The following is a 25,311-nucleotide window of genomic DNA, read 5'->3' as shown; positions in this document are numbered from 1 at the left end:
AAACAAGGATGGCTGTACCATGAATCACGAACACCCCAGGGCGAGGTTCGACTACAGTTTGTCGTTCCCGCCAAGTACCGCCAAGCAGTGTTAGAATGGGGTCATTGTTCAGCCTCAGGAGGTCACATGGGCAAGAGGAAAACCCAGGGCCGTATCTGAGCTGACTTTTGCTGGCCACGGATGGGACGAGAAATAGATAGTTTTGTGCGTTCCTTCAATGTGTGTCCACGTAACACCAATCAGGGACATGTCCTTCCTGTGCTTTTTGAATCCACATCCATAATCTCTGAAGCAGTTGAGAAACAGGGCAGTGGTAACGTAGGTGCAGACCTGATGTCTCACCTACTAATTAATGACTAATACAGGCAACTGTTGTATGCTGGGTTCCGTAAGATAGGCGTTCTCAGAGATTTGAGTAATCCAAGGACCAGCCTGGTTCCCAGTTACAAGTGTAGACCTGACGTCTCACCCGTTGGCCCCACAGGACACAGTATATCAAGGGCCTGTATATACATATGTAATGAACGTTAAGAGGAAGTTTGAGAACTTTGCAGAGACAGTCCGAGGCTGTGTATGAATTACCTTGTGGAACGTCTTGAGCTGTGGGCCTCTCTGAGGATTCCCGGAGAATGCACATTATCCACATGAGTGTTCACACCCACGGTGGGTGTTAAAACGTGACCTGCTCGAGATTGCGTAGCGATTCTCAGCTTCCTGTTATTAGTCGTAAGTGTAGAGTTAGGTTAACCAGTAAACTGCCCGTTCTAAGAGATTTGAGCAATTCAAGAACTGGCACGTTTCCTAGTTAATAATGTTAGGTTAACTTGTAAACTACCCGTTCTAAGAGATTTGAGCAATTCAAGAACTGGCACGTTTCCTAGTTAATAAGCGTTAACCAGTAAACTATAAGAGTCCTGAGCGAATTGTGAATCCTAAGACTTCGTTTCCTGGTTAATAATGACATAAGTACTGATTGCTAGGCAGAGAGAGAGAAATGACACTTTTGATGCTCCATTCTGATTCCTTTCGCAGGTGCAGCTGGTGGGTGCAGCATTGCCGTGCAGATCAGCTGGTCATCCCTGTCGCATGCTGCCGCCCCTTCTCTTCTGACTCGTCGTCAATATTTATTATAAATTTGCATTATGTAATTTTACACGTAGGTACAGTTACACCACAACTGTCACACCTACACCATGTATTACATACATCATGCTACATAACAATTAGTTGTTAATGTAAATGTAGCGAACTTTTCGCTCAGTCTGACCTGAGTACAGGATTTTTCACCATCGTCACGGAGTTTTTCTCTCAAGCTTGCTTTTATTAACATAAATACAAGGTTTTTTCACTCACTGGCGACTGTGACTTTCTCCTGTAGCAGGACAGCACACATACACCACAATGTGAATCTTGTGTGATTGAGTAGGATTTATATATAAGTATACTGAAATTTTTTTCCTGAGAAAAAAATTTCACTTTTGATAGGGCGTAATGTCACGAGTCAGCTCATGACATCAACTTTTGTGGGAAACAGCGAACTCTAGTGGAATCCCAGTGTTTATCGTTCAGTTTAACCGCTACGTATTCACACGGTCGGGAGTGTTTTCAGAACAATTTTTCACTGTGTCATAAGTGATCGTCTTTGTGCGAGCCATTAGACCTTCCGCTGAGCGATTTATTATGGGCGTGTTTTGCTCATTCTAGCCGTTAGCAATGCGGCCACAACACTCGCCTCTTTCCCACAATTTGAAGTCAGTCAAGGTTTGAGCACCGTGAAAGCAGGCTGGGCCCAGAGCGTAGCAGTGCCGCCGTTGTCCAGTTCCTGAATTTCCACCTAGTGTGATGGGCGAAAGACTCAGCGTGTGCAGTGTCCTTCCTCAGTAACGACACCCAGACATCCGCTTTGTCCACTTTTCTGACCAGTATTTCTTATCGTTTTTTCCTAGGCTTAAGAGTTTAGCTTTTGAGTGAGCGAGTGAGTGCGATCTCCTTATTTGAACTCATCTTAAGACTCATGTAATGTTAATTTATTTCTTTGTAATCAATAAATTTAACTTCTTTTTCTCGAGCTTAATGTAATGTAAACTCGTGTTTTATTTTCCATATTAAGCTTATTCTAGTTGCAGCTCCTAGCTTGCATAAATGCTTTGCTATTCATAACTGGTACTTAGGCCAGTCCTTTTTATTAACTAAAATCCGTTGTGTAACCAGGAGTTAATGCATCAGCAAGAATCTGTTATCATTAATAGCATCAGTTATTGATTGTCAGGGGTGAAGTCACTTTCTCTTGAGGCTAACAGTACTAACAAACAGAATTGTGAGGAATTAGTCTCTGCTGTGTACTGCTGAGAAAGTTTGTAAATTCTCGTCCTTAGAGAATCGGCAAAGCAAGCTAGCATAAAGTAATCATTGCTTGATTTTCACAAGACAATTCATTGTCCTGCTCTCAGTATTATTGAATAATTATCCTTTAATATTGTATAATCTTTAAAAACCCCGTGACACTCAGTCCTGCCTTCCATCCTGCTAGGCTGCTCAACTTGACTCTGTCTGGCGTCGGGCTCTGCGTCAACCTCATCTATCCGTTGCAACACTTCCTCGGGAGGCTGTTCCTCAGTTGCAGTGTGCACTTCTTGTATGTCCGCCAATGTAACGTCCTTGAAACCTGGTACAGCTTGTGCTGCTGTCAATGTTGCTGCCTCAGCCTTGGCCAGTGGTTGAATGGCCGTCTCCTGGGTGATGCATAAGTGAGGCACGAGCATTCGCCACGCATGGTTCACCGTTGCAGGTGTAATCTGGTGCCAGGCTTGTAGGAGAAATTCAACTGCATCCTTCACCGTAAAGTTACGCCAAAATGCTTCAACAGTCATGGCATCTGTGGCAGGTCGGGATACAGCTGCTGGTGGAGATAGAACGGGAGCAGATGCCTCATCAAGGTCTTCGTGGTGATCTTCTTGTAGGGCATGAAGCTCCTCTTGTGTGTCGGTCTTCCTACATAGGTAGTCGTACACTTGCTTATGGTAGAAATGCTTCACTGTGGCAATTAGTTCTTGATCCAGTGGCTGCACTAGTGACGTCGTGCAGGGCGGCAGAAACACAACAAGACAATCTTTATGAAGATCTTCAAGGTATGGAGGGTGACTTGGTGCTTTATCAAGCACAAGGAGCATCTTAAATGGAATGCCCAGTTCTCGACACTTGACCCCGGCATCAGGGACACACCGCCTCGTTAACCAGTCTGCCATTATGTTCCCGGTCATCCAACCATATGCGGACTTGTACCAATACACGCCACTTGCATCCATGTTCATGAGGTTTTTGTAGCACCTTGGGTGTGAAGCTGTGTATACAACAACTGGCCTCATCTTGTGGCTCCCAGACAGGTTTACAGCGAACATTACCGTCATCTTGCACTTCTGGAGCTTGCGACCAGGGGCTTGTTTCTGTCTTTTAGCGATGTAAGTTGATTTGGGCATGGCCTTGTAATATAACAACGTTTCATCGATGTTGTAGATCTGGTCCTTGGTGTACTGTCCCTCTTCAATAATCGCTCGAAATATTGCAGGATAGTCTCTCGCGGCCAGCACATCGGCAGAGGCACGTTCACCAGACACTTTCACGTAACGGAGTTCCTTGCCCTTGAGAAAACGGTCCAGCCATCCAACCGATGCCCTGAAAGGTTTTTCCACTTTTAACCTGCGAGATGCTGCCTTGTAAAAGAGCTGGTCTTGGTTCCGAATAAATCTTCCATTCAGTGGAACACTTTCCTTTTCTTTCCTCATTATGAAGGTGGCAAGATAGCGCTCCATTAGTATCATAGCACGATTTCCCACGCGCAAACGGCTGTCTAGGTTAGAGGCACCGTACATCTTCACTACAGCCTTTATGGCTTCATGGTTCTTCCACACAGTTCTCACCGTAGATTCAGCCAGTCCCAGGGTTCTCCCGATAGCAGTGTTTCCTTGACCCTCCTCCATCTTAATGATCTTTAACTTGGTGGCGTGCATCAGAAGTTTCTTAACTCTTGGGGTTGCAGCCATGGTGCGGCGAAGTACAGGCAGCACAAAATACACCACACGTTATACATGACAGGTTAGCTGTAGAGAGCGAATCTGCACAGAGTACGAGCCAGGACTGTTATGGCGCGCCCGCTCCCTTGTACCCCAAGCTGCGCAGTAGAATGCCCGGGAATTTCTGGGCATCAACATGACGACACGTGACGCGCTGTGTGAGGGGTGGTCATGCACTAGAAGAAAATGGCATTTTTGAGCCACTCCTTGCCTCTGCCTCGTGTTCTCTGCGGTAAACTCGCGCATTGAAGGGTTTTTGGTTATGATTTTTGGTCACTCATGCACAATGCGAATCACGCACTGCGATGACGCGCACTGTGCGAACCTACTGTAACTTATATTTTATGTAAAATATACAAGAACTGTGCCGCGAGTGTTCGTTTCGGTGTGTAATGTAGGTGAGCGATACTTTAGTGTCAGGTGTGCTGGGAAAGGTAACGATGCCAAGGAATGACGGACGTCACTGAACAGGTACGGTGCCTTGGCCTGACATTTTGTGATAACTTATACTTTATGTAAAATATAAGTGAACTGTGCCGAGAGTGTTCGTTTCGGTGCGTAACGTAGGTGAGCGATACTTTAGCGTCAGGTGTGCTGGGAAAGGTAACAATGCCAAGGAACGACGGACATCACTGAACAGGTACTGTACCTTGGTATGACATTTAGTGATAACTTATACTGTATGTAGAATGTACGTGAACTGTGCTGTGAGTGTTCATTTAGGTGTGTGGCATAGGTAAGAGATACTTTAGTGTCAGGTGTGCTGGGAAAGGTAACGATGCCAAGGAACAAGGGACGTCAGTGGAAAGGTACTGTACATTGCTAAAACAATTGCTGAAATTTATTATTCTTATCCAAAATGTTTGTGATATGTGCCACGAGTGTTCATGGAAAATATTGTATCGTGTTGGGGGAACGTTTGGGGAAGGAGAGGAAAATATGTCTGTATATACATACTCTGTATATATATATATATATGAGAGAGTCTATCATGTGTGGGAGGAACCTTTAGATATAGTGAGGGAGTATATCATCTGTGTGGTGAAACTTAGGATGTATATATATATTATACACACACACACACACATATATATATATATATATATATATATATCTATATATATATCTATATCCTGCTGCCTATGATCTCCAGTCTTTCAAACGTAGTGTGTCCAGGCATCTCAAAATGATCGGATCTTGAATTTGGCTCTCAATTGTATTTTGTTTTTCTCTTGGAGGGAACTGTTACTGCGGGCTCATGGCCTTTGGTTCCTTCTTCCTCGCATAAAAAATATATATATATATATATATATGTCTTTAGGCAAAAGGGGGAGAAAACGCTGTTGCTTTATTGCTTGCGGTAAAAGTAGGTAGGGACCAGAAGAGTAATCTAGCTTTGTCGTCCTATTACAGGTACTTGAAAACTATTGGGCGTATCGACTTCCTGTAAGAACCATGATAAAGAGAAGTAAATTTTACATATGCTCATTACCTGAATATAAGCCTTTGGGAGCATTTTTCGTAGGAAAAGGAAGGGGAACAGACTTCATTTTTTTCCTAGCTTCTGGAGAAAGTCGAAAGTGCTCGGAGGAATAATCTCACTTTGTCGGCCAATTACTCAAAAACTATTGGACGTACAGTATCGATTTCCTGTAAGAACAATGATAAAGAGCAGTAAATTCTACGTATGTTCATTTCCAGAATATGAGCCTTTGGAAGAATTTCTGTTGGAAAAGTTGGGGGAACAGACTTTGTTTTTTTCCTCACTAGCGGTAAAGTTGAAAGCGATCGGAGGAATAATCTCACTTTGTCGGCCAATTACTTGAAAACTTTTGGACGTATCGATTTCCTGTAAGAACCATGAATAAGAGCAGTTAATTCTACGTATGTACAAGACACAAAAATGTAATATCTATGATATAAATTCGTTGTTGCGTAGGCAGGAATATGGCGAATTTTTTTTTTTTTTTTTTTTTTATGCTGTGTGTGCATCACGAAAGTGACACACGGACGTGAGTTCCCAGTCGTTTTTGCAAAACTAAGAGGCGTATCGAAACCACCTGGTGCTCATTAGAAAGCTCATGAAATTCGGCATAATGTCTTGCAATAAAAGCATAAGGTGTGCAAGGAAAGTTCAGAATGAGAACTCACTGAATTTTTTCAAAAATGGCTTTCAGTTTTTGGCTATTTTCTTGAAAACTACAGATCATATCACAACCGGATTGGTCTCTTTAGATAGCTGATGAAACTCTCTATCAAAACTTCTCATAACATTTTCTTGTATTATGGAAAACATTCGAATAGTGATGTTGGGAAGTGAAACTGACGTAGCAAAATGTTTATTCACGGCCACCTAATGTTCTTATATTCGTGTTTTCCTGTTTTTTGTGGTGCTTATCAGCTAGAACAAACATCAACGAATAAGATGACATAGGTTTCATGGCAGTATACTGATGTTTGGGTGGCGAAAATAAGGCGAGAATACGTGTTATTTGCCGCGCACGGGCAGCCGGGCCAGGCAGCCAAGCGGCTAAAATCATGCGCCGGAAAACTTACCAAAACCTATCGTGCATGAGAGGGTTAATATATACATGGATGGGGTTGTACCGGATGTGCAAGGTAGGGCAGTGGCTGTGGGGGTGGCTCTAATGAATGAGGGTGAGATGTGGCAGATTCCATTGTTGCTGTTTGCTGATGATACAGTATTGTTGATTGAAGATGAATGGGAATTGCAGAGTTTGGTGAATGAATTTGGGACAGTGTGTAGGTAGAGGCATCTGAAACTTAATACAAACAAGAGTAAAATTATGGTGTTTGAGAGGAATGAAGTCACAGAATGAACAGTCAGGTTGGATGGTAAAGATATGGAGAATGTGAGTGTATTCAAGTACTTGGGTAGTGTGATGAGTAAGGATGAAAGTTTTGGGGATGAAGTGCTTGAAAGGGTACAGCGGGGAAGAAAGATTGTTGGTTCACTGAAAGCAGTGATGAGAAATAGGGATGTGAGTATGGAAGTTAAGAAGTCACTCCATGATAGTATTGTGATCCCTACCTTGATATATGGAAGTGAGACATGGACCTTGCTAGAGGGGAAGAAATGAGTTACTTAAGAGGAGCATGTGGAGTGATATGGAAGGACAGGTTGACGAATAAAGAAGTGAAGGAACGCTGTGGGGTGGATGTGGATGTGGTTGAGAAAATTAGGAGAAATACAATGAGGTGGTTTGGACATTGTGGAGAGAAGGGAGAATGAAAGACTGACTAAGAGGGCATATGTACAATGCTCGTCAGAAGTATCGAGCGCCCTGCGTCCCTCCTAAGAAACAAACCTTTCAACACTGAAAAAACATGTAAATAATGCATTTTATTTACCTTTAGTGCTTTGTAGGGTAGCCTTTACGCTTTTTCACAGACCTGAGACGTCTTGGAAGTGAAAGGGCGAGGCTCCTGAGGTGCTGGAGGGGTATTTTGTCCCAGGAGTCACGAATGGCGGCTTCCAGCTTAGGCAGAGGGCTCATGTCCTTCCTTTGGAGATTCTTCTTTACGAGGTACCAGAGGTTTTCAATTGGGTTGAGGTCTGGGCTATTTCCTGGCCAGTCTTTCATGAATGATACCTCGCAGTCACGAAGCCAATTGGTGACCGATTTGGCCTTGTGAGCAGGTGCACCGTCCTGCTGAAACACTCGTGCACCTGTTAGCTCGAAGAAGTCTGGTAAATGATCACACAGAAGCTCTAGGTAAACATCCTGATTCACTCTAACATTCTTTGGAAGCACAACAAACTTCCCCAAACCTTGACCAGAAAAACACGCCCATACCATGAGTGAATCAGGATGTTTAACTGTGCTTTCTACATACCATGGGTCAAGTGGGTCACTTTCTACATACCGTGGGTCAAGTGGGTCACTACCTTTGCGTCGGTACACACGTGCTCCTCTGTTACAGGTGACACTAAACGTTGCCTCATCAGGCCACATCACTGACAACCATTGCTCCTTACACCAGTTTAGATATTTATTAGCAAAGGCAAGCCTACGAAGTCGCTGCTTTTTAATGAGAAGAGGCTTCTTCACAGGCCTGTGACTTGTGTAGCCAAGTTCATGGACCCTACGAGACACAGTTCTCACAGATACCTCACCAAACACTTCCGGGTTGCTCTCCTTTATTTTCCTTGCACTCACACGAGGATTAAACTCCACTGCACGTTTTAAAACATTAACAGACCTTGGGGAAGTTTTCCTAGGCCTACCAGACCGCGGTTTCTTTGTGGGAACTTCACTGTTTTCCACTCGAAACCGCGTGCACCAACAACGCACTGTCGATCGTGCCACACCAACCAATTCACTAATTTCCTTTGTCTGGTGGCCTGCCTCCTTTAGAGCAATGATCTGGGATATGATTTCACTTGATAGTTCACGGGTAGGTGTCATAACAAAGTTGTGAAAGCCAAAACACTGTGGGACACTCGGTAACAAATGGCGCAATTTGAGAGGGAGACGCGGTGGAGTTCCTCTCTCTCAGGCAGCCCGTGGGCGACTGAGGCGGGAACCAACCAGCACGTTGGAAGGCCTCAGGCTATCGTAACGTCATGCTAGTGCCGCAAACTTGTGGCTCAATTTTTACCCCCAGAAATGGGTGATTCTTTTTTGGCCATAAGTACTGTGCGCCCAGCGATAGGCGCTCGATAATTTTGACGAGTACTGTATGTGAAGTGGAGGGAGGGGAAGACCAAGGATGAGGTGGAGGGATGGTGTTGAGAGGTATATGAGGGAAGGAGAAGTGAGTTGGGGGAGGGCAGTCAAATGGTGGATGATGGAACGACTTCGAGGCATTTTGACTGTGGCCACCCTTTGCGAGATTAGGGTGTCGGGCTATAGATAGATAGGTAGATATTTAGCCGTGGAATTTTTTTTTGAGACCCAGGAGCAATCACTCATCACAAAAACTAATTTTCAAGCCATCTTCAGTTTCTTTTTGGATTTTTGTCATCTATGCATTGCTTTCTTTTTATTTAGCATTAATATGGATAATCCTATGTGTATTCTGATGTCTCAATATGGCAGAAATGACTGGAAAAGTGCCAAAATTAGGAGGGATACTGTACATACGGTAGTGTATACACAGGGTATTTTTTGGTTTTCAGTGTTTTTTTTCCATGGTTTTCTTGATCTTTAGCATTGCTTTGGATATTCCTAAGGACCGAACAAAAGATATGGTATGGATTGCAAAATGGAATGTAAGGGGTGCAAATGATGAGGTGAAAGAGATTGTCCAGGTGTTTGAGGGTGCAAAAGTGGATGTATGTGGATTAACTGAAACTAAATGGAGAGGTGAGTGTGGGAGAAAGGGAGTATGGATGAACTGAAACTAAATGGAGACGTAAGAGTGAGTATGGATGGGGTATATGCACAGGAGTGGGTGAGAATGAAAGGGCCAATGAAGGAGTGTGTTTTGTGTGCAAGGGTAGGAAGGAGAATATGAGAGAGTATGGATCAGTTGGCTCAAGAACAGTGCGGGTAAGATTGAAAGTTGGACTACAAATGTGGGCGAGTGTGTGTGTGTATGCACCAAGATCATGCAAGCAGAGTGAAAGAAGAGTTCTGGACATATGTAGAAGCATGCATGGAAAAGTGGGAAAGGAATGAGTGTTTCTGATTGGAGATATGAATGGAAATGTAGTGAATGTGAAGGTGGATGAAATAGCTGGTGAGTGGGGTGTGCCAGCAGAAATGGATGAGAATGGCAGTGCTCTAGTGGACATTTGTACCAGGAGGGGGTTGCTGATAGCCAATAACCTCTTCAGACACAAAATGATCCACAGGTATACATGGCGAGTGATGAGAAGGCTGGGTGGTGAGCCAAATGATTGGAAGGCAATGATTGATTATGTGTGTGGGGATGATAGATTGAGAAGGTATGTAAAGGATGCAAGGGCATATAGAGGTAGAGGGAGTGGACTTTCTGACAACCACTTGGTGGTGTTGAAAGTCAAGGTTGAAATGAAGTGGAGGAATAAAAGAAGGGAACAAGAGGAGGAAGTAGTTCTTAAAAGGAGAGGCAGATGGTTACAAGAGGAGGGAAAAAGAGGCAGAATATAAGACAGAAGTGCAGGAGCAATTGGGAAAATGTGATTTGGAGCAGATGCGGGACTTGGAAGGTAGGTGCAAGATATTCACAGGGGAAATCTGTCCAGGATGTGAGGTGGTATGTGGGTGAAGAGAACACGAAATGGGGGTGCAAGGAACAGCATGGTGGAATGAAGAGGTGAGTGTCACGAGTCGGCTCGTGACATCAACTTTGGTGGGAAACCGTGAACTCTAGTGGAATCCCAGTGTTTATTGTTCAGTTTAACCACTACATATTCACCAGGTCGGGAGTGAAAAATTGTTATGACAGTGAAAAATTGTTCTGAAAGTTTTCAGAACAATTTTTCACTGTCATAAATGATCGTCTTTGTGCGAGACATTAGCACTTCTGCTGAGCGATTTATTATGGGCGTGTTTCGCTCACTCTAGCCGTTAGCAACGCGGCTGGACACTTGCCTCTTTCCCACGATTTGAAGTCAGTCAAGGTTTGAGCGCCGTGAAAGCAGGTTGGGCCCAGAGCGTAGCAGTGCCGCCATTGTCCAAGTCCTGAATTTCCACCTAGTGTGATTGGCGATAGACTCAGCATGTGAAGTGTCCTTCCTCAGTAACGACACCCAGTCATCCGCTTTGTCCACTTTTCTGACCAGTATTTCTTTTCGTTTTTTCCTAGGTTTAAGAGTTAGCTTTTGAGTGAGCGAGTGAGTGCGATCTCCTTATTTTGAATTCATTTTGAAATGTAACGTAAATTTATTTCTTTGTAATCAATAAATTTAAGTTCTTTTTCTCAAGCTTAATGTAATGTAAATTCGTGTTTTATTTTCCATATTAAGCTTATTTCACCTGTAGCTCCTAGTTTGCATAAATGCTTTGCTATTCATAACTGGTACTTAGGCCAGTCCTGTTGTATTAAGTTTAAAATCCGTTGTGCCATCTAGGAGTTAATGCACCAGCAAGAATCTATCATTAATAGCATCAGTTATTGATTGTCAGGGGTGAAGTCACTTTCTCCAGAGGCTAACAGTACTAACAAACAGCAATTGTGAGGAATTAGTCTCTGCTGTGTACTGTTGAGAAAGTTTATAAATTCTCGTCCGTAGAGAATCGGCGAAGCAGGCCGGCATAAAGTAATCATTGCTTGATTTTCACAAGACAATTCATTGTCCCTGCTCCCAGTATTATTGAATAATATCCTTTAATATTGCTTACTCCTTAAAAACCCCGTGACAATTGGCGACCTCGCGAGGATATTAACTCCTAGCTCTAAAGCTATTAACGAGATAATACTCACTCGTTCATACTTAGGTATTTATCATTAAAGTCTATGGGCACTACCTTACTGGTGATTATTGATTCATTTTTATTAATCTACACAATAGTTTTCACAGTCAGTTGTTTGTTTAATTTTCTTTCTTTACCAGTTTAATTAGATAAAACTGGTCACCACTAACCTGTGCCTATATTCTTTATTCTTGATTATTGACATCTTTCTTTGCAAAAATCACAGTCAGTACTGAGTCGCTAGTTTACTTAGATTGAGTTAGCATCATCCACCAGCGTCTATGTACAGGAAGCCAAAGATATGGGTCTTACAGACCCAACTGAAATTAAGGAATTTGTCCTCTCTCGGTTTAATTACAAACAGCAACGCGAGAATGATGCTCGTGAAGAGAATCGAATTCAGTGTGAGGAACGCGAAAAAGAGTGCGAGGAACGCGAGAGAGAACAAGAACACGAGTGAAAACAACGTGAACTCGAGTTAGAACACGAGCGAAAACAACGAGAACTCGAGTTAGAACATGAGCGAGAACAACAAGAACACGAACGTGCCGAGCGAGAAGCACGCGAAAAACATGAAATTGAAATGCTGAAGCTCAAGCGAGATTCCTTGGCTTCAGACACATCTGGTGCACCTGGCCCAAGCTCCACAAGCGTTCTCCCTGCACATGTTCTGGCGACCCCACACATCAAGCTTCCCCCATACAAGGAAGGCGAGCGAATCGAGCCACACATAGCTCGTTTTGAAGACATGGCTCAACTTTACCAGCTGGATGATGCAGCTAAGCAGCTTCAGTTTCTTAGCCTGTTTGAGGGCCCTGCCCTCGATATTCTCCACAGAATTCGTGGAGACAGCCTCACGTATGAGATGATGAAGGCTGCTCTCGTCAAAGCGTACGGTCTCACAGTTGATGACGCCAAGAGTCAGTTCATAAGAGTGCGTTTACAGGATAAAGAGACTGCCGTTCAGTTTCTTGACCGGCTTACTGCTTACTTAGATGAGTGGATGGAGAAAGATGAAACTCCTTCCAAGCGTGAGGGGATAATTGACCTTATGCTGCGCACGCAGCTGGAAAAGTCGTGGCCTACTGAACTTATGGCTCAGCTTAAGATCTGCCAGGTAAGAGATGCTAGCCAAATGGTGAAGAAGGCTGACGCATTCTTCACTGCATACAGGTATCAAACTAGCAAGCAGCATACCTGGAAGAGGAAACCTGATAAATCTGGGAAACCGTCTCAGACTGAACCCCAGCAACAAGGCCGTTTTCAGAATAATGGCCAAGGTCCAAAACCGCAGAAGAAGGACTAGGGGCAAAACACGCAGAAGCCTGAGTGGAAGCGGTACGATAAGCAGAACCCTAACCAGCAGCAGTACCGGTATTTCAAGCAGCAGCAGGGCAAGGACAAGCCACGCAACCGACCGTCGGGATTGTCCTTTTCAGCACCAGCTCATGTGTATCGGAGGCAGGAGGCGAACGCAGCCTTGATTCCTCAGCAGCAGCACGGTAGTCATGTCCCTACCAGTATGGGTACTCCCCCACAGTTCACTAGTCCCACGGCAACAGTGAACCCCCCTCCACAGATGGCCAATGCTCCATCTCCCCAGGCAGTGAGTACAACCCCTCAAGTACCTAATTCTCAAGGCACCATGTTCGCCGCATCATTTATTCCGCAGTCTCACCAATGACTGGCTGCTACCTCCTCAAACCCTTCCACCAGTAACACTGCCTTTCTTGTTCAGCCAGGGTTTGTGGGAGGTGTTCCTGTGAAGGTGCTGAGAGACAATGGTTCCTCAGGTTGCTCTGTTAGGCAGAGTCTAGTTCGGCCTGAGGAGTACACAGGTCGACAGATCCAAGCTAACCTTATTGATGGATCAGTGAGATTGTTCCCTGAGGCACGTATCCAGGTGGCATCTCCATTTTACACCAGTATGACACTCACAGTTGTCATGCCAGAACCTTTATTTGACCTGATCATAGGCAATATTCCCAGTGCCAAGGATAGTTGCACCGAAGATGACGCTACTCAGACTTCGGCTGCAGTAACACGAGTCATGGCTGAGGCTCAAAACTGTGTCACCCCAGTGACCACTGAATCGCCGCAAGATCTGATGTGTAGCCAAGTTGTTGTTCAAGAACAATACTCTAACCCAACACTTGCTGCCGTGCAAAAGAAACAAAAGGGTAGAGTGATAAAGTATTCACGGGGAGGTCAAGCCAAGTTCCTTCGCAAACAAGGAAGGCTCTACCGTTAGTCACGAACACCCGAGGGCGAGGTTCGACTGGAGTTTGTCGTTCCCGCCAAGTACCGCCAAGCAGTGCTAGAATGGGGTCATTGTTCAGCCTCAGGAGGTCACATGGGCAATAGGAAAACCCAGGGCTGTATCCGAGCTGACTTTTTCTGGCCAGGGATGGGACGAGAGATAGATAGCTTTGTGCATTCCTGCAGTGTGTGTCAAAGTACCACTAATCAGGGACACGTCTTTCCTGTGCCGTTGCAATCCATACCATAATCTCAGAGTCAGTTGAGAGACAGGGCAGTGGTAATGTGGGTGTAGACCCGATGTCTCGCCTACTAACTGATGACTAATACAGGCAAATGTTGTATGCTGGGTTCCGTAAGATAGGCGTTCTCAGAGATTTGAGTAATCCAAGGACCAGCCTGGTTCCCAGTTAAAAGTGTAGACCTGACGTCTCACCTGTTGGCCCCAGAGGACACAGTATGTCCAGGGCCTGTACATACATATGTACCGTAAGTTAAGGGGGAAGTTTGAGAACTCCGCGGAGACAGTCCGAGGCTGTGTATGAATTACCTTGTGGAACGTCTCGAGCTGTGGGCCTCTCTGAGGATTCCCGGAGAATGCACAATATCCACATGAGTGTTCACATCCACGGTGGGTGTTAAAATGTGACCTGCCTGAGACTGCGTAGGGATTCTCAGCTTCCTGTTATTAATCATACGTGTAGAGTTAGGTTAACCAGTAAACTGCCCATTCTAAGAGATTTGAGCAATTCAAGAACTGACACGTTTCCTGGTTAACCCGAGACGTCCTGTCGACGTACGGGTACGTTGCAACATTTTGCATTTGCCAGTTCCGACGACGTACTGGTACGTTGTGCAATTGCAAGGTCCCTAATTTGCACAATTTTCAATTTTCGCGCGTGATTTTCCATACGTATACACGGGACACCTTCTTCTATTCCTCTACAAGATGCCAAGCAGGGACAATGCCTTACACCACATAACCTTCCCCCCCCCATTGTCTCAGCAATTCACCTGTTACCAGTTACCTGGCCAAGAAAGACATTCAGGGCCAGAGTGATTCCCCAACCGATGACAATGTGGAGGACAAAGTTTACATAGCATTAGAGGAAGAAACAGTCAGAAATGATGATCAGGTAATGTGGCAAAAGAAGGTCAGGAATGGTGATGAGTTTGTGAGTGAAACAATGCTTATAATGCCTATATTACTGTTTGAAAACCAATATACGATCGTACTACATATAAATTTGTACCAAATAAATAAATAAATACCGTTTATGAGTGATGTGGAATAGTTATCCTCCCATAGAACTCGTTTTCTTTGCAACCAGCCTGACAGAAAACCCTGTAAGGTAAGGAGATACTTCTACATGTATGGAGTATTTTAAACCTCAGGTGAGCGATTTCTCTATGAATTTTCTATATCTCTCACCAAAAGCGGAGGTTTTAGCCAAAAAAAAAAAAATTCCAAAAATAGTCGGGACTAGGAGGTGTCGGAGGTGCGAAAGTGCCGGGACGTGACGAGTTAATAATGTTAGGTTAACTAGTAAACTGCCCGTTATAAGAGATTTGAGCAATTCAAGAATTGGCACGTTTCCTAGTTAATAAGCGTTAACCAATAAACTATAAGGGTCCTCAGCGATTTGTGAATCCTAAAACTACGTTTCCTGGTTAATAATGACATAAGTACTGATTGCTAGGCAGAGAGATATGACACTTTTGATGCTTCACCTTGATTCCTTTCGCAGGTGCAGCCGGTGCGTGCAGCACTGCCGTGCAGATCAGCTGGTTGTCCCTGTCGTATGCTGCTGCCCCTTCTCTTCTGCCTCGTCGTCATCATTTACTATAAATTTGTATTACATGATTTTACAAGTAGGTACAGTTACACCACAACTATCACACCTACACCGTGTATTACATACATTACGCTACATAACAATTAGTTGTTAATGTAAATGTAGCGAACTTTTCGTTCAGTTTGACCTGAGTACAGGATTTTTCACAGTCGTCACGGAGTTTTTCCCTCAAGCTTGCTTTTATTAATGTAAATACGAAGTTTTTTCGCTCACTGGCGACTGTGACTTTCTCCTGCAGCAGGATAGAACACACACACCACAGTGTGAATCTTGTGTGATTGAGTAGGATTTATATGTATGTATATTGAAATTTTTTTCCTGAGAAAAAAATTTCACTTTTGATGGGGCGTAATGTCACGAGTCGGCTTGTGACATCAACTTTGGTGGGAAACCACGAACTCTAGTGGAATCCCAGTGTTTATCTTTCAGTTTAACCGCTACGTATTCACCAGGTCGGGAGTGTTTTCAGAACAATTTTTCACTGTGTCATAAGTGATCGTCTTTGTGCGAGATTTTAGCACTTCCGCTGAGCGATTTATTATGGGCGTGTTTCGCTCACTCTAGCCGTTAGCAACGCGGCTGGACACTTGCCTCTTTCCCAAGATTTGAAGTCAGTCAAGGTTTGAGCACCGTGAAAGCAAGTTGGGCCCAGAGTGTAGCAGTGCCACTGCTGTCCAGTTCCTGAATTTCCACCTAGTGTGATTGGCAGAGACTCAGTGTGTGCAGTGTCCTTCCTCAGTAACGACACCCAGTCATCCGCTTTGTCCACTTTTCTGACCAGTATTTCTTTTCGTTTTTTCTTAGGTTTAAGAGTTAGCTTTTGAGTGAGCGGGTGAGTGCGATCTCCTTATTTTGAATTCGTTTTGAATGTAACGTAAATTTATTTCTTTATAATCAATAAATTTAAGTTCTTTTTCTTGAGCTTAATGTAATGTTAACTCGTGTTTTATTTTCCATATTAAGCTTATTTCACTTATAGCTCCTAGTTTGCATAAATGCTTTGATATTCATAACTGGTACTTAGGCCAGTCCTGTTGTATTAAGCTTAAAATCCGTTGTGCCATCTAGGAGTTAATACACCAGCAAGAATCTGTTATCATTAATAGCATTAGTTATTGATTGTCAGGGGTGAAGTCACTTTCTCCTGAGGCTAACAGTACTAACAAACAGCAATTGTGAGGAATTAGTCTCTGCTGTGTACTGTTGAGAAAGTTTATAAATTCTCATCCTTAGAGAATCAGCGAAGCAGGCCGGCATAAAGTAATCATTGCTTGATTTTCACAAGACAATTCATTGTCCCTGCTCTCAGTATTATTGAATAATATCCTTTAATATTGCTTACTCCTTAAAAACCCCATGACAGTGAGACAGGCTGTGGCACAAAAGAAGAAGGCATATAGTGAGTGAATGAGAAGCAGGGGTGTGGAGGAAGCTGAGAGACACAAGAAAGAGGTGAAAAGATTAGTAGGAGGGAGTAAGAAGAAAGTGGACGAGGAATTTGGAAGGAATTTGAGTGTGAAGTGGAGGGAAAGTAAGAAAATTTTTTGGAAGGAGGTAAGGAGAGTTAGACAGGATGTTAAAGAAGTTAGTCGGCGAGTGGAAGATAAAAATGGCAGATAACTCGTGAAGAACGGAGAAAAAGTGAGCAGATGAAGACAACACTTAAAGGAACTGTTGAACATAGCGAATGAAAGTAATGCAAGTATAAGTGGATAGGGAATGGTTGGGAGAAGAATCGACGTGAGAGGAGAAGAAGAAATCACCAAGATGGAAGTTGTGGAAGCAATGAAGAAAGTCAAAATGGGGAATGCAACAGGAATTGATGGAGTGTGTGGTGAAATCCTGAAACATGGGAGAGAGGTAGTAGTAGAATGGATGTGGAAGATGTGCAGACTGGCCTGGGAGGAAGGTAAAGTCCCAGAGGATTGGAAGTCAGGTATAATTATACCCCAGTACAAAGGAAATGGGGCATACCTAATGTCTGACTTGGCTCGTATCTCTGATTGGGGTAAAAATAATCTGGTTGTTTTTAGTGCATCAAAGACACAGTTTTTTGCACCTATCAACCCAACAAAATCTTCCACAGGTAAACCCACTAATGTTTAATAATATTCAGCTTAATCCTGCATCATCCTTGAACATGCTTGGGGTTTCATTTACCCGGGACTTATCTTGGAAAGATCATATTACATCTCTTGTAAAATCTGCTTCCAAGAGATTAAGTGCGCTAAGCCGACTCCGTACCTTCTTTACCCCTGCACAATTGTTGACTCTATACAGGGGTTTTATCCGCCCCTGTGTGGAGTACAACTCGCATGTGTGGGGAGGCTCCCCACATACAGCTCTTCTCAATAGGGTGGAGTCAAAGGCTTTTCGTCTCATTAACTCTCCTCCTCTTACTGACTCCCTTCAACCTCTGTCTCTTCGCCGCACTGTTGCATCTTTATCTCTTTGCTATTGCTACTTCAATGGTCACTGCTCCTCTTAACTGTCTCCATGCATTCCTCCACCTCTACGACGGGCGCGTAGCACACGTCTGGCAGCAAACTCTTATCCCTTTTCTGTCCAACTCTCTAATGCAAGAGTTAACCGTTACTCCCAGTCCTTCATTTATGCAACAGGTCAACTCTGGAACTGTCTCCCTCTGTCTGTATTTCTTGCTTCCTATGATCTCCAGTCTTTCAAACGCAGTGTGTCCAGGCATCTCAAAATGATCGGATCTTGAATTTGGCTCTCTCTTGTATTTTGTTTGTCTCTTGGAAGGAACAATTTTGCAGGCTCATGGCCTTTGGTTCCTTCCTCCTCACACACACACACACACACACACACACACACACACACACACACACACACACACACACACACACACACACACACACACACAAAAAGGAGGGCATTTTTCTTCTAAGTGTAATAAGAAAAGTGTATGGTAAGATACTTATTCACAGAGTTAGGGAAATAACAAAGAAATTAGAGAAGAACAGGAAGGTTTTAAGAAGGGAAGAGGTTGGGTAGATCAGATATTCATTCTTCGGTATTTAGTGCAAAAGTTTCTGGAGAAGGAAATGAAGTTATATGCAGCCTTCATGGATTTGGAGAAAGCATATGACAGGGTGGATGGACAAGAATTGTGTAAAGTATTAACCTTTGTAGGGTAACCTGGGGTCTGTTGGACCCCATGCTATTTTTTTTTAGTGTTTTTCATGTATTACTATAAGGTCTTGGGATCTGGGTTTCCCTCTACCTTCCTGACAGGTAGACTAGTTTAGGGAGGTGATGGGGTCAGTTCGGGATCTGGCTCTATTATCGTGCTAAAGGGCCGTTGGGGTCCAGTGGACCCCAGGTTTACCTAACCTGTGATTTTTTTCCCCCATATATATATATATATATATATATATCTTCCATACCAAAAATTATTTATTATGACATGTGTTTCTCTTTCTTCTTAAAGATACATTGGCCATTGGTCTACAGCAGGCATTGATAGAAAACTGGTGGAACATATCAGTTTTGGTGTGGCAGCCACTAATTTCAGTTGGTATAAAGTTTGTCAATATTTTTCATTTTAATTTTCCTTACAATATTTTATCACTTGCATTTTCATACATTTTACACCAAATTGAAGAAAAAGGGCTACAGAAATTGTGTACAAGTGATTGTTTGAATAAAGGTGTTGTAAGTATTTTTGGTGATTTTCTGACGATTGGGGTCTGGCAGACCCCGGGTTACCTGACATGTTATTGGAGTTGTAGGACTACCTCACAAGGGTTAAGAATATATGGAGTAAATGCAAAGTTGTTGAATGCTGTGAAGAGTATGTATGAGAGTGGTAAGGCTGCAGTGTGCATGGAGTGTGAACTTAGTGAATTTTTCTATTTGAAGGTTGGACTACAACAGGGATGTGTCATGTCTCCATGGATGTTCTATCTGTATATGGAAGGGGTTATAAAAGAGATACAAGGAAGGGCAATGGATGTTGAAGTGGCCCTAATGAGAGAGGGCAGTGTGTGGAAACTCCCTGTATTGTTGTTTGCAGATGATACCGTGTTGTTAAGTGAAGTCGAATGAGAGCTGCAAGACTTGGCGAATGAGTCTGGGAAAGCGTGTAAGAAACGGAATCTAAAGGTAAATGTAGGGAAGAGTAAAGTTATGGTCTTCAAGAGAAATGAAATCACTATATGTACAGTGAGGTTGGATGAGGTGGAAATGGAAAATGTAACTGCGTTTAAGTACTTGGGTAGTGTGATGAGTAAGGATGCAAATTTAGAGGGTGAAGTACTTGAAAAGGTACAACTAGGATGAAAGGTTGCTGGTTCTTTGAAATCAGTAATAAGAAACAAGGAAGTATGCATGGATGTGAAAAAGTTACTGCATGACAATATTGTGATACCAACTCTAATGTATGCAAGTGAAGCTTGGACCTTGTTGGACGGACACAAGTCAAGAGTGAGGGCAGTGGAAATGAGTTATCTGAGAGGAGCATGTGGAGTCACATGGAGAGACAGACTGACAAATGAGGAAGTGAAGGAGCATTGTGGTGTGGATGTGGATGTGATTTGAAGCATTACGAGAAATACACTGAGGTGGTTTGGCCATGTGGAGAGGATGGAGAGTGAGAGACTGAAAAGATGAGTGTATGTGAGTTTGGTGGAGAGGGGGAGAGGAAGTGGGAGGCCAAGGATGAGATGGAGGGATGGAGTGGAGAGGTATATGAGAAAGGGGTGTGTGAGCTAGGAGCAGGGCAGTGAAATTGCAGGGGACAGGGTGACATGGAGGCAATTTGCTTGTGGCCACCCCTTGCAGGATTGGTGCATCTGGCGATAGATAGACAGACAGATAATTTTTATGTCATAATACGGCAGAATGACTGGAAAACACTGCCAAAATAGGGATGGGTACTGTATACACAGTAGTGTATAGGTTGGGTGTTGTTTGGTTTTCAGTGGTTTTTCTGCTTGGTTTTCTTGGTGTTTAGCATTACTCTGAATTATCCTACATGCATTTTGATGTCTAAATATGGCAGAATGACTGGAAAACAAGGCCAAAATAAGGATGGGTACTGTACGTACAGTAGTGTATAGGTAGGGTGGTTTTTGGCTTTCAGTGGTTTTTCTGCATGGTTTTCTTGGTGTTTATCATTACTCTGAATATTCTTATGTGTGTTTTGATGTCTAAATATGGCATTTTGCTTTTTCCACTCGCTTCTTGCAGTTACAATTCAACAGTCAACTGTACTGCCTATGTACCAAAGTTACTTAACTTGAGATTGTGAGTTTCTTATAATATGGGTGGAATTGCCAGGCCTGTTTGGTAAAGAATTTCCTTGTTGAGTCTGTAATTGTGGGCAACTTTGGCTTCCTTCTCACCACCATCAATCCTCCTTACTACATCTAACTTTTGGGTGTATGTTAAAATTGGTTTCTTCTTCTTCCCTTTCCTCAAAGAAGCTGACGGCTTAGGAAGGTTATGATCGGCCATGGGAACACTGGGCAGGCGGAGGAAGCAAGGGGAAAGAAAAAAAAAAAATCCTCTCACCACACCAGATCCACATGCTAACAACAGGAAGGAGACAATGCACTGAGCCAGGTGCCGCAGCATCGAGCTTGCATGTCCTTCATGCTTGGCATGGGAGGGAAACACTGTGATTGGCTTATAGTAAACGCTATGCTTGAATAAGATTGGTTTAGTCACTGCCATGCTTGACTATGATTGGTTTACACCAGGCTAGACATGCAGGCTTCAGGTAGAGATGACGCATATTACATGTGGCATCAGAAAAGCATCACTTTTGAGGCTGCATTAGTGAATTTCGTGTAAATTCCACGAGTTACTGATATTGCAAACTGTTGCCACGCATTATACATCCACTATTTAGGATCGCACAATTTTGGAGATTCCACCTTACCTTCCAGACCAAATCTGTTCCCATTTCATTGCTTACAAAACAACTGCCCTTGAGTAACTACAATTCAAACCTATCATCATCAACCACTCTATCACATGAAACCTAATTTTAGAGCAGAAAATCCTCATTTTCAAACAATATTCACAATACACAGACATACCTTACCCATTTCTACCCTTGGGAGAATATCTTAGTTAACACATTAGTAGTACTAGTAGTTGTAACCCCAAGCTCATGTGAATGTGAACCCAGTAGACTGCAGGCTAAGGTCTCCCCCCCCCTTTCAGTCAACCAAATCCTTCCAAGAGAGGAGGAGGGAGTTGAAGGGCATCCTTTTACTGCACTGAGAATTATGTGAAAGATATGATACTCTACTAGCTATGCAATGCAATATCCCAAAATTTTCATTACAATTTACTATACTGAATAAAAATACTTGTGAATTACAAATTATAGAAAGTCCAAGTACTGCACTCAATTACAGTAGGAGAATTAGTTAAGTACAGAACTCAGATTACTGTATCTGTATTTCAAATCACTTTGATATTATAATGAAAGCCAAACTTCCTCATGTACACTCAACCCCCTGCTATCGCGCGTTCAGCTATCGCGTTTATCTGCTATCGCGCACACATCAAATGCACAACCATACATGCTATCACGCACCCCAAGACCGCTATCACGCGTCGAGTTTGAAGACAGCCTAAGCGAAACTTATTCACATGGCACTTCATACGAGGTTTGCCGATGATACGATGGTTAATCGGAACGGTAACGGGGTAAAATTGTCGACGATACCACAGGCATTTGGAATGCATCTGAACGGATTCCTGCTGAGGATACAACGGGCAAAACAGTGTGAAAAAAACTCATTCGACTCGAAAGAATATATCGTACTACAGCATTGAAATTTAGCCTAACACTGAATACTTATTAATACTGTATTTTAGAATAAATATCAATCGTTTTCAAACCCTTATAATGAGTTAATATTTCCTATGCCGAGAAAACTGTGATGTCGATAAAGTAATCACGTGTTTACAACTGAGTCGGGGCTCTGGCAACAGTATGAGGAACGTGTGTGATAGCGTGCAAGTTTTGTTCCACTTAAATCTTCCTCGGCCGTTCCTGATACGATGTACCGTGTGATACCCCCTTTAGCTGTGGACACTAAGAAATCATGGAGACAGCTAGAGATCTGGCGGCAATTAAGCCACTCCCAAGCCTCGGAACCCATCAAACCACCCAAGCCTTAATCCTTATAAAAGTTTGATGGCCTTTTATGGTGTTTATTTATTCATTATACTGTTATTATTAATATAATAATGCTTTATTTCATGTTGGAGGAGAGATTGGCAGGAAATCGCAGGCATAAAGTGGTTAAAAGTTAGAAAAATGGGCCATCGAAAAACCAACTAGAAATTTTCCCATTGATTGTTCAGTTCAGCTATCGCGTACTCAGCTATCACGCGCGTTTGCTGTGACCAATTAGGCGCAATAGCAGGGGGTTGAGTGTATATGAAAAAGTACAGGTATTTTACAAGAATACAGGCAGGCTCAATCCTTTTCTAGTAATCATGCTCTACCAAAAACATGAAAATGCATACTGAGTGACTGGTGTTTATCAGGACTATTCACAGCAGAATAGGAAAACACAAATTCTATTCAATGTGGGATACCAGTCTACCTTTGGCTGGTTTCTGGAGGCCTGGAGGTGGAGGACCTGAAAAGAAATGCATATATATGATACTACCATATACTATAATATTATGGGTTATAGAGTATAACAATATATGACCTATCTAGACACTATGCAAATGACTAATAACATGCAATCATACTCAAATCAATATACAAGTCTAATATTATCTTTTATGAGTAGTTCGATCTTGCTGCTCCTGTAATTCTTGTTTTATGTTCTCTTTGTAAGTCACACCAAATGAACTGTTAACTATGATTTAAGCTAATGGTACCATCAGAGAAAGCTATTCAAAATCCTCCCCCCTACCAAACACCCTAGAGAAAAGCATTCATCACATCACTTCTTTTCTTCTTGTTTATATTTTTTGTTAGTTGTTTTTGGCTGGAAGTTGCTGGTCTTGTATTTCTTGATTTTTATTCTCTTTGTAAGTCACCACAAATGAACTGCTAAATACAATTTAAGCAAATGGTAACATCAGAGAAAGCTATTAACCCCTTAACCGCAGGGCATCACTTTCATGATGCTCGGGCACAATGGATCATACCGCGGGGCGTCACTTTTGTGATTCTGTGTTATTTTGAATTCTCCCGGGCTTACAAGTGGTGGCTTGTATCATCTATCAGTATTGCCAAAGTCCAACACTAGTCAGCACTCCAAATCTCATCTGTACTCCCATCCATTGTTGACAATTTAGCCATTTTTCCCCGTTCCTGACTCCCCTCCCTAACTCCCCTCCATTACCCTGTCCTCTCACCTCCCCGGCCGCGCTGCGCTAAAGCAAATTTCCCCCGGAATTATCCACTGATTTCATCCATTGAAATAAGCCCTATGCCCTATTCTCATACAAAATAATATATACCAAAAAGAAATAAGGTAAGTGATAGTGCTATACACCTTGATTTGGCTAATTATCACCTGACAACACCTCACATGCACTCGTTCGCTAATTTCCCACGGAAATTTCCCTTTTGAAATATGCCGTATAATCTATTCTCGTAAAAAAAATTTTATAAGAAAGGAAGGGAGAAGCCAAAGTGACATTTACATTCACCTGGAACTACCTACTTTTTTCTGTATTTTCGAGATTTCCTACTAATCATTTTTTAGCATGTACTGCTACTGTCCACCAATAGTCAGCACTCCTAATCTCATCTGTACTCCCATCCATTGTTGACAATTTACCCATTTTCCCCCGTTCTTGATTCCCCTCCCTACCTCCCCTCCAGTACCCTCTCACCCCTCCCTACCTCACCTCTTTTACCCTTTCCTATCGCCTGCCCTGCCGCGCTGCGCTAAAGCAAATCTCCCCTAGATTTTTCCACTGATTTCATCCATTGAAATAAGCCCTATGTCCTATACTTAAACAAAATAATATATACCAAAAAGAAATAAAGTAAGTGATAGTGGTATACACCAGGAATTGGCTAATTATCACCTGACAACACCTCACATGCATTCGTTCGCTAAATTCCCACGGTAATCTCCCCTTTGAATTATGCCTTGTAATCTATTTCTGTAATAAAAATATATATAAGAAAGGAAGGGAGAAGCCTAAGTAACATTTACATTCACCTGGAACTACCTATTTCTTTATGTATTGCCCAGATTTCCTACCAATAATTTCTTAGCATGTAAGTTAGCAGCTGTCAGCCCCATTGTCACTGTCAACCCTTGCCTTCTCAGATAAGCCGCACCATTCAGTTCCTTGTTCTCCTCTGTGGTCAAAGCATGTCGCACTCGCGCCCCGCCATTTCCGCCGCTTCTGCGCCCATTGCAAAGGTTAAAACAGTGAAAGTGAATCCGTGGCTCTCTACGTATTTTACTGAATGAAAAATTGAATGACTTCAGTGACAATAAACTAATACTACTGACAGGAAACTTATGGATAAAGACTGCAGATATATATAAGTGTTATATAATAATAGGAATATAAAGGGTGCGTGTTTGTTTGAATAATAAATGACAGAATACCAGCGGCGAACTAGCGCAAGTGGGAAGGTCATACGTGCTCGTAATTTTCATTGCTTTCACAGTTTTTTTTTTTTTTATTATTATGGATTCCAAACTACTTGATAATCATAGAATAGTGTTTCTAGTGATAATATCTGGCTGTGGTACTCATATTACAGGTTGTCGGGAAGTGTAAAGTGGAGAC

At 42.9% G+C, this 25,311-nt stretch overlaps 1 protein-coding gene across 1 annotated transcript in view; it reads right to left on the bottom strand.

Moving 5' to 3' along the window:
* Positions 1–25,311, bottom strand: part of LOC145393437 (cyclin-dependent kinase 9-like) — a 398,106-nt gene that overhangs the window by 259,915 nt on the left and 112,880 nt on the right. The window contains exon 4 of the mRNA XM_080267535.1: positions 23,142–23,177. Coding sequence (XP_080123661.1) covers positions 23,142–23,177 — 36 coding nt within the window. The remainder of the gene's footprint in view (positions 1–23,141; positions 23,178–25,311) is intronic.

Source organism: Coenobita brevimanus, chromosome 24 (assembly GCF_032717465.1).
Source record: "Coenobita brevimanus isolate Jiangsu-jjx chromosome 24, ASM3271746v2, whole genome shotgun sequence".
Lineage (NCBI taxonomy): Eukaryota > Metazoa > Arthropoda > Malacostraca > Decapoda > Coenobitidae > Coenobita > Coenobita brevimanus.
Note: the sequence above shows the minus strand (reverse complement) of the source record. Positions and strands in the feature narration are given on the sequence as shown.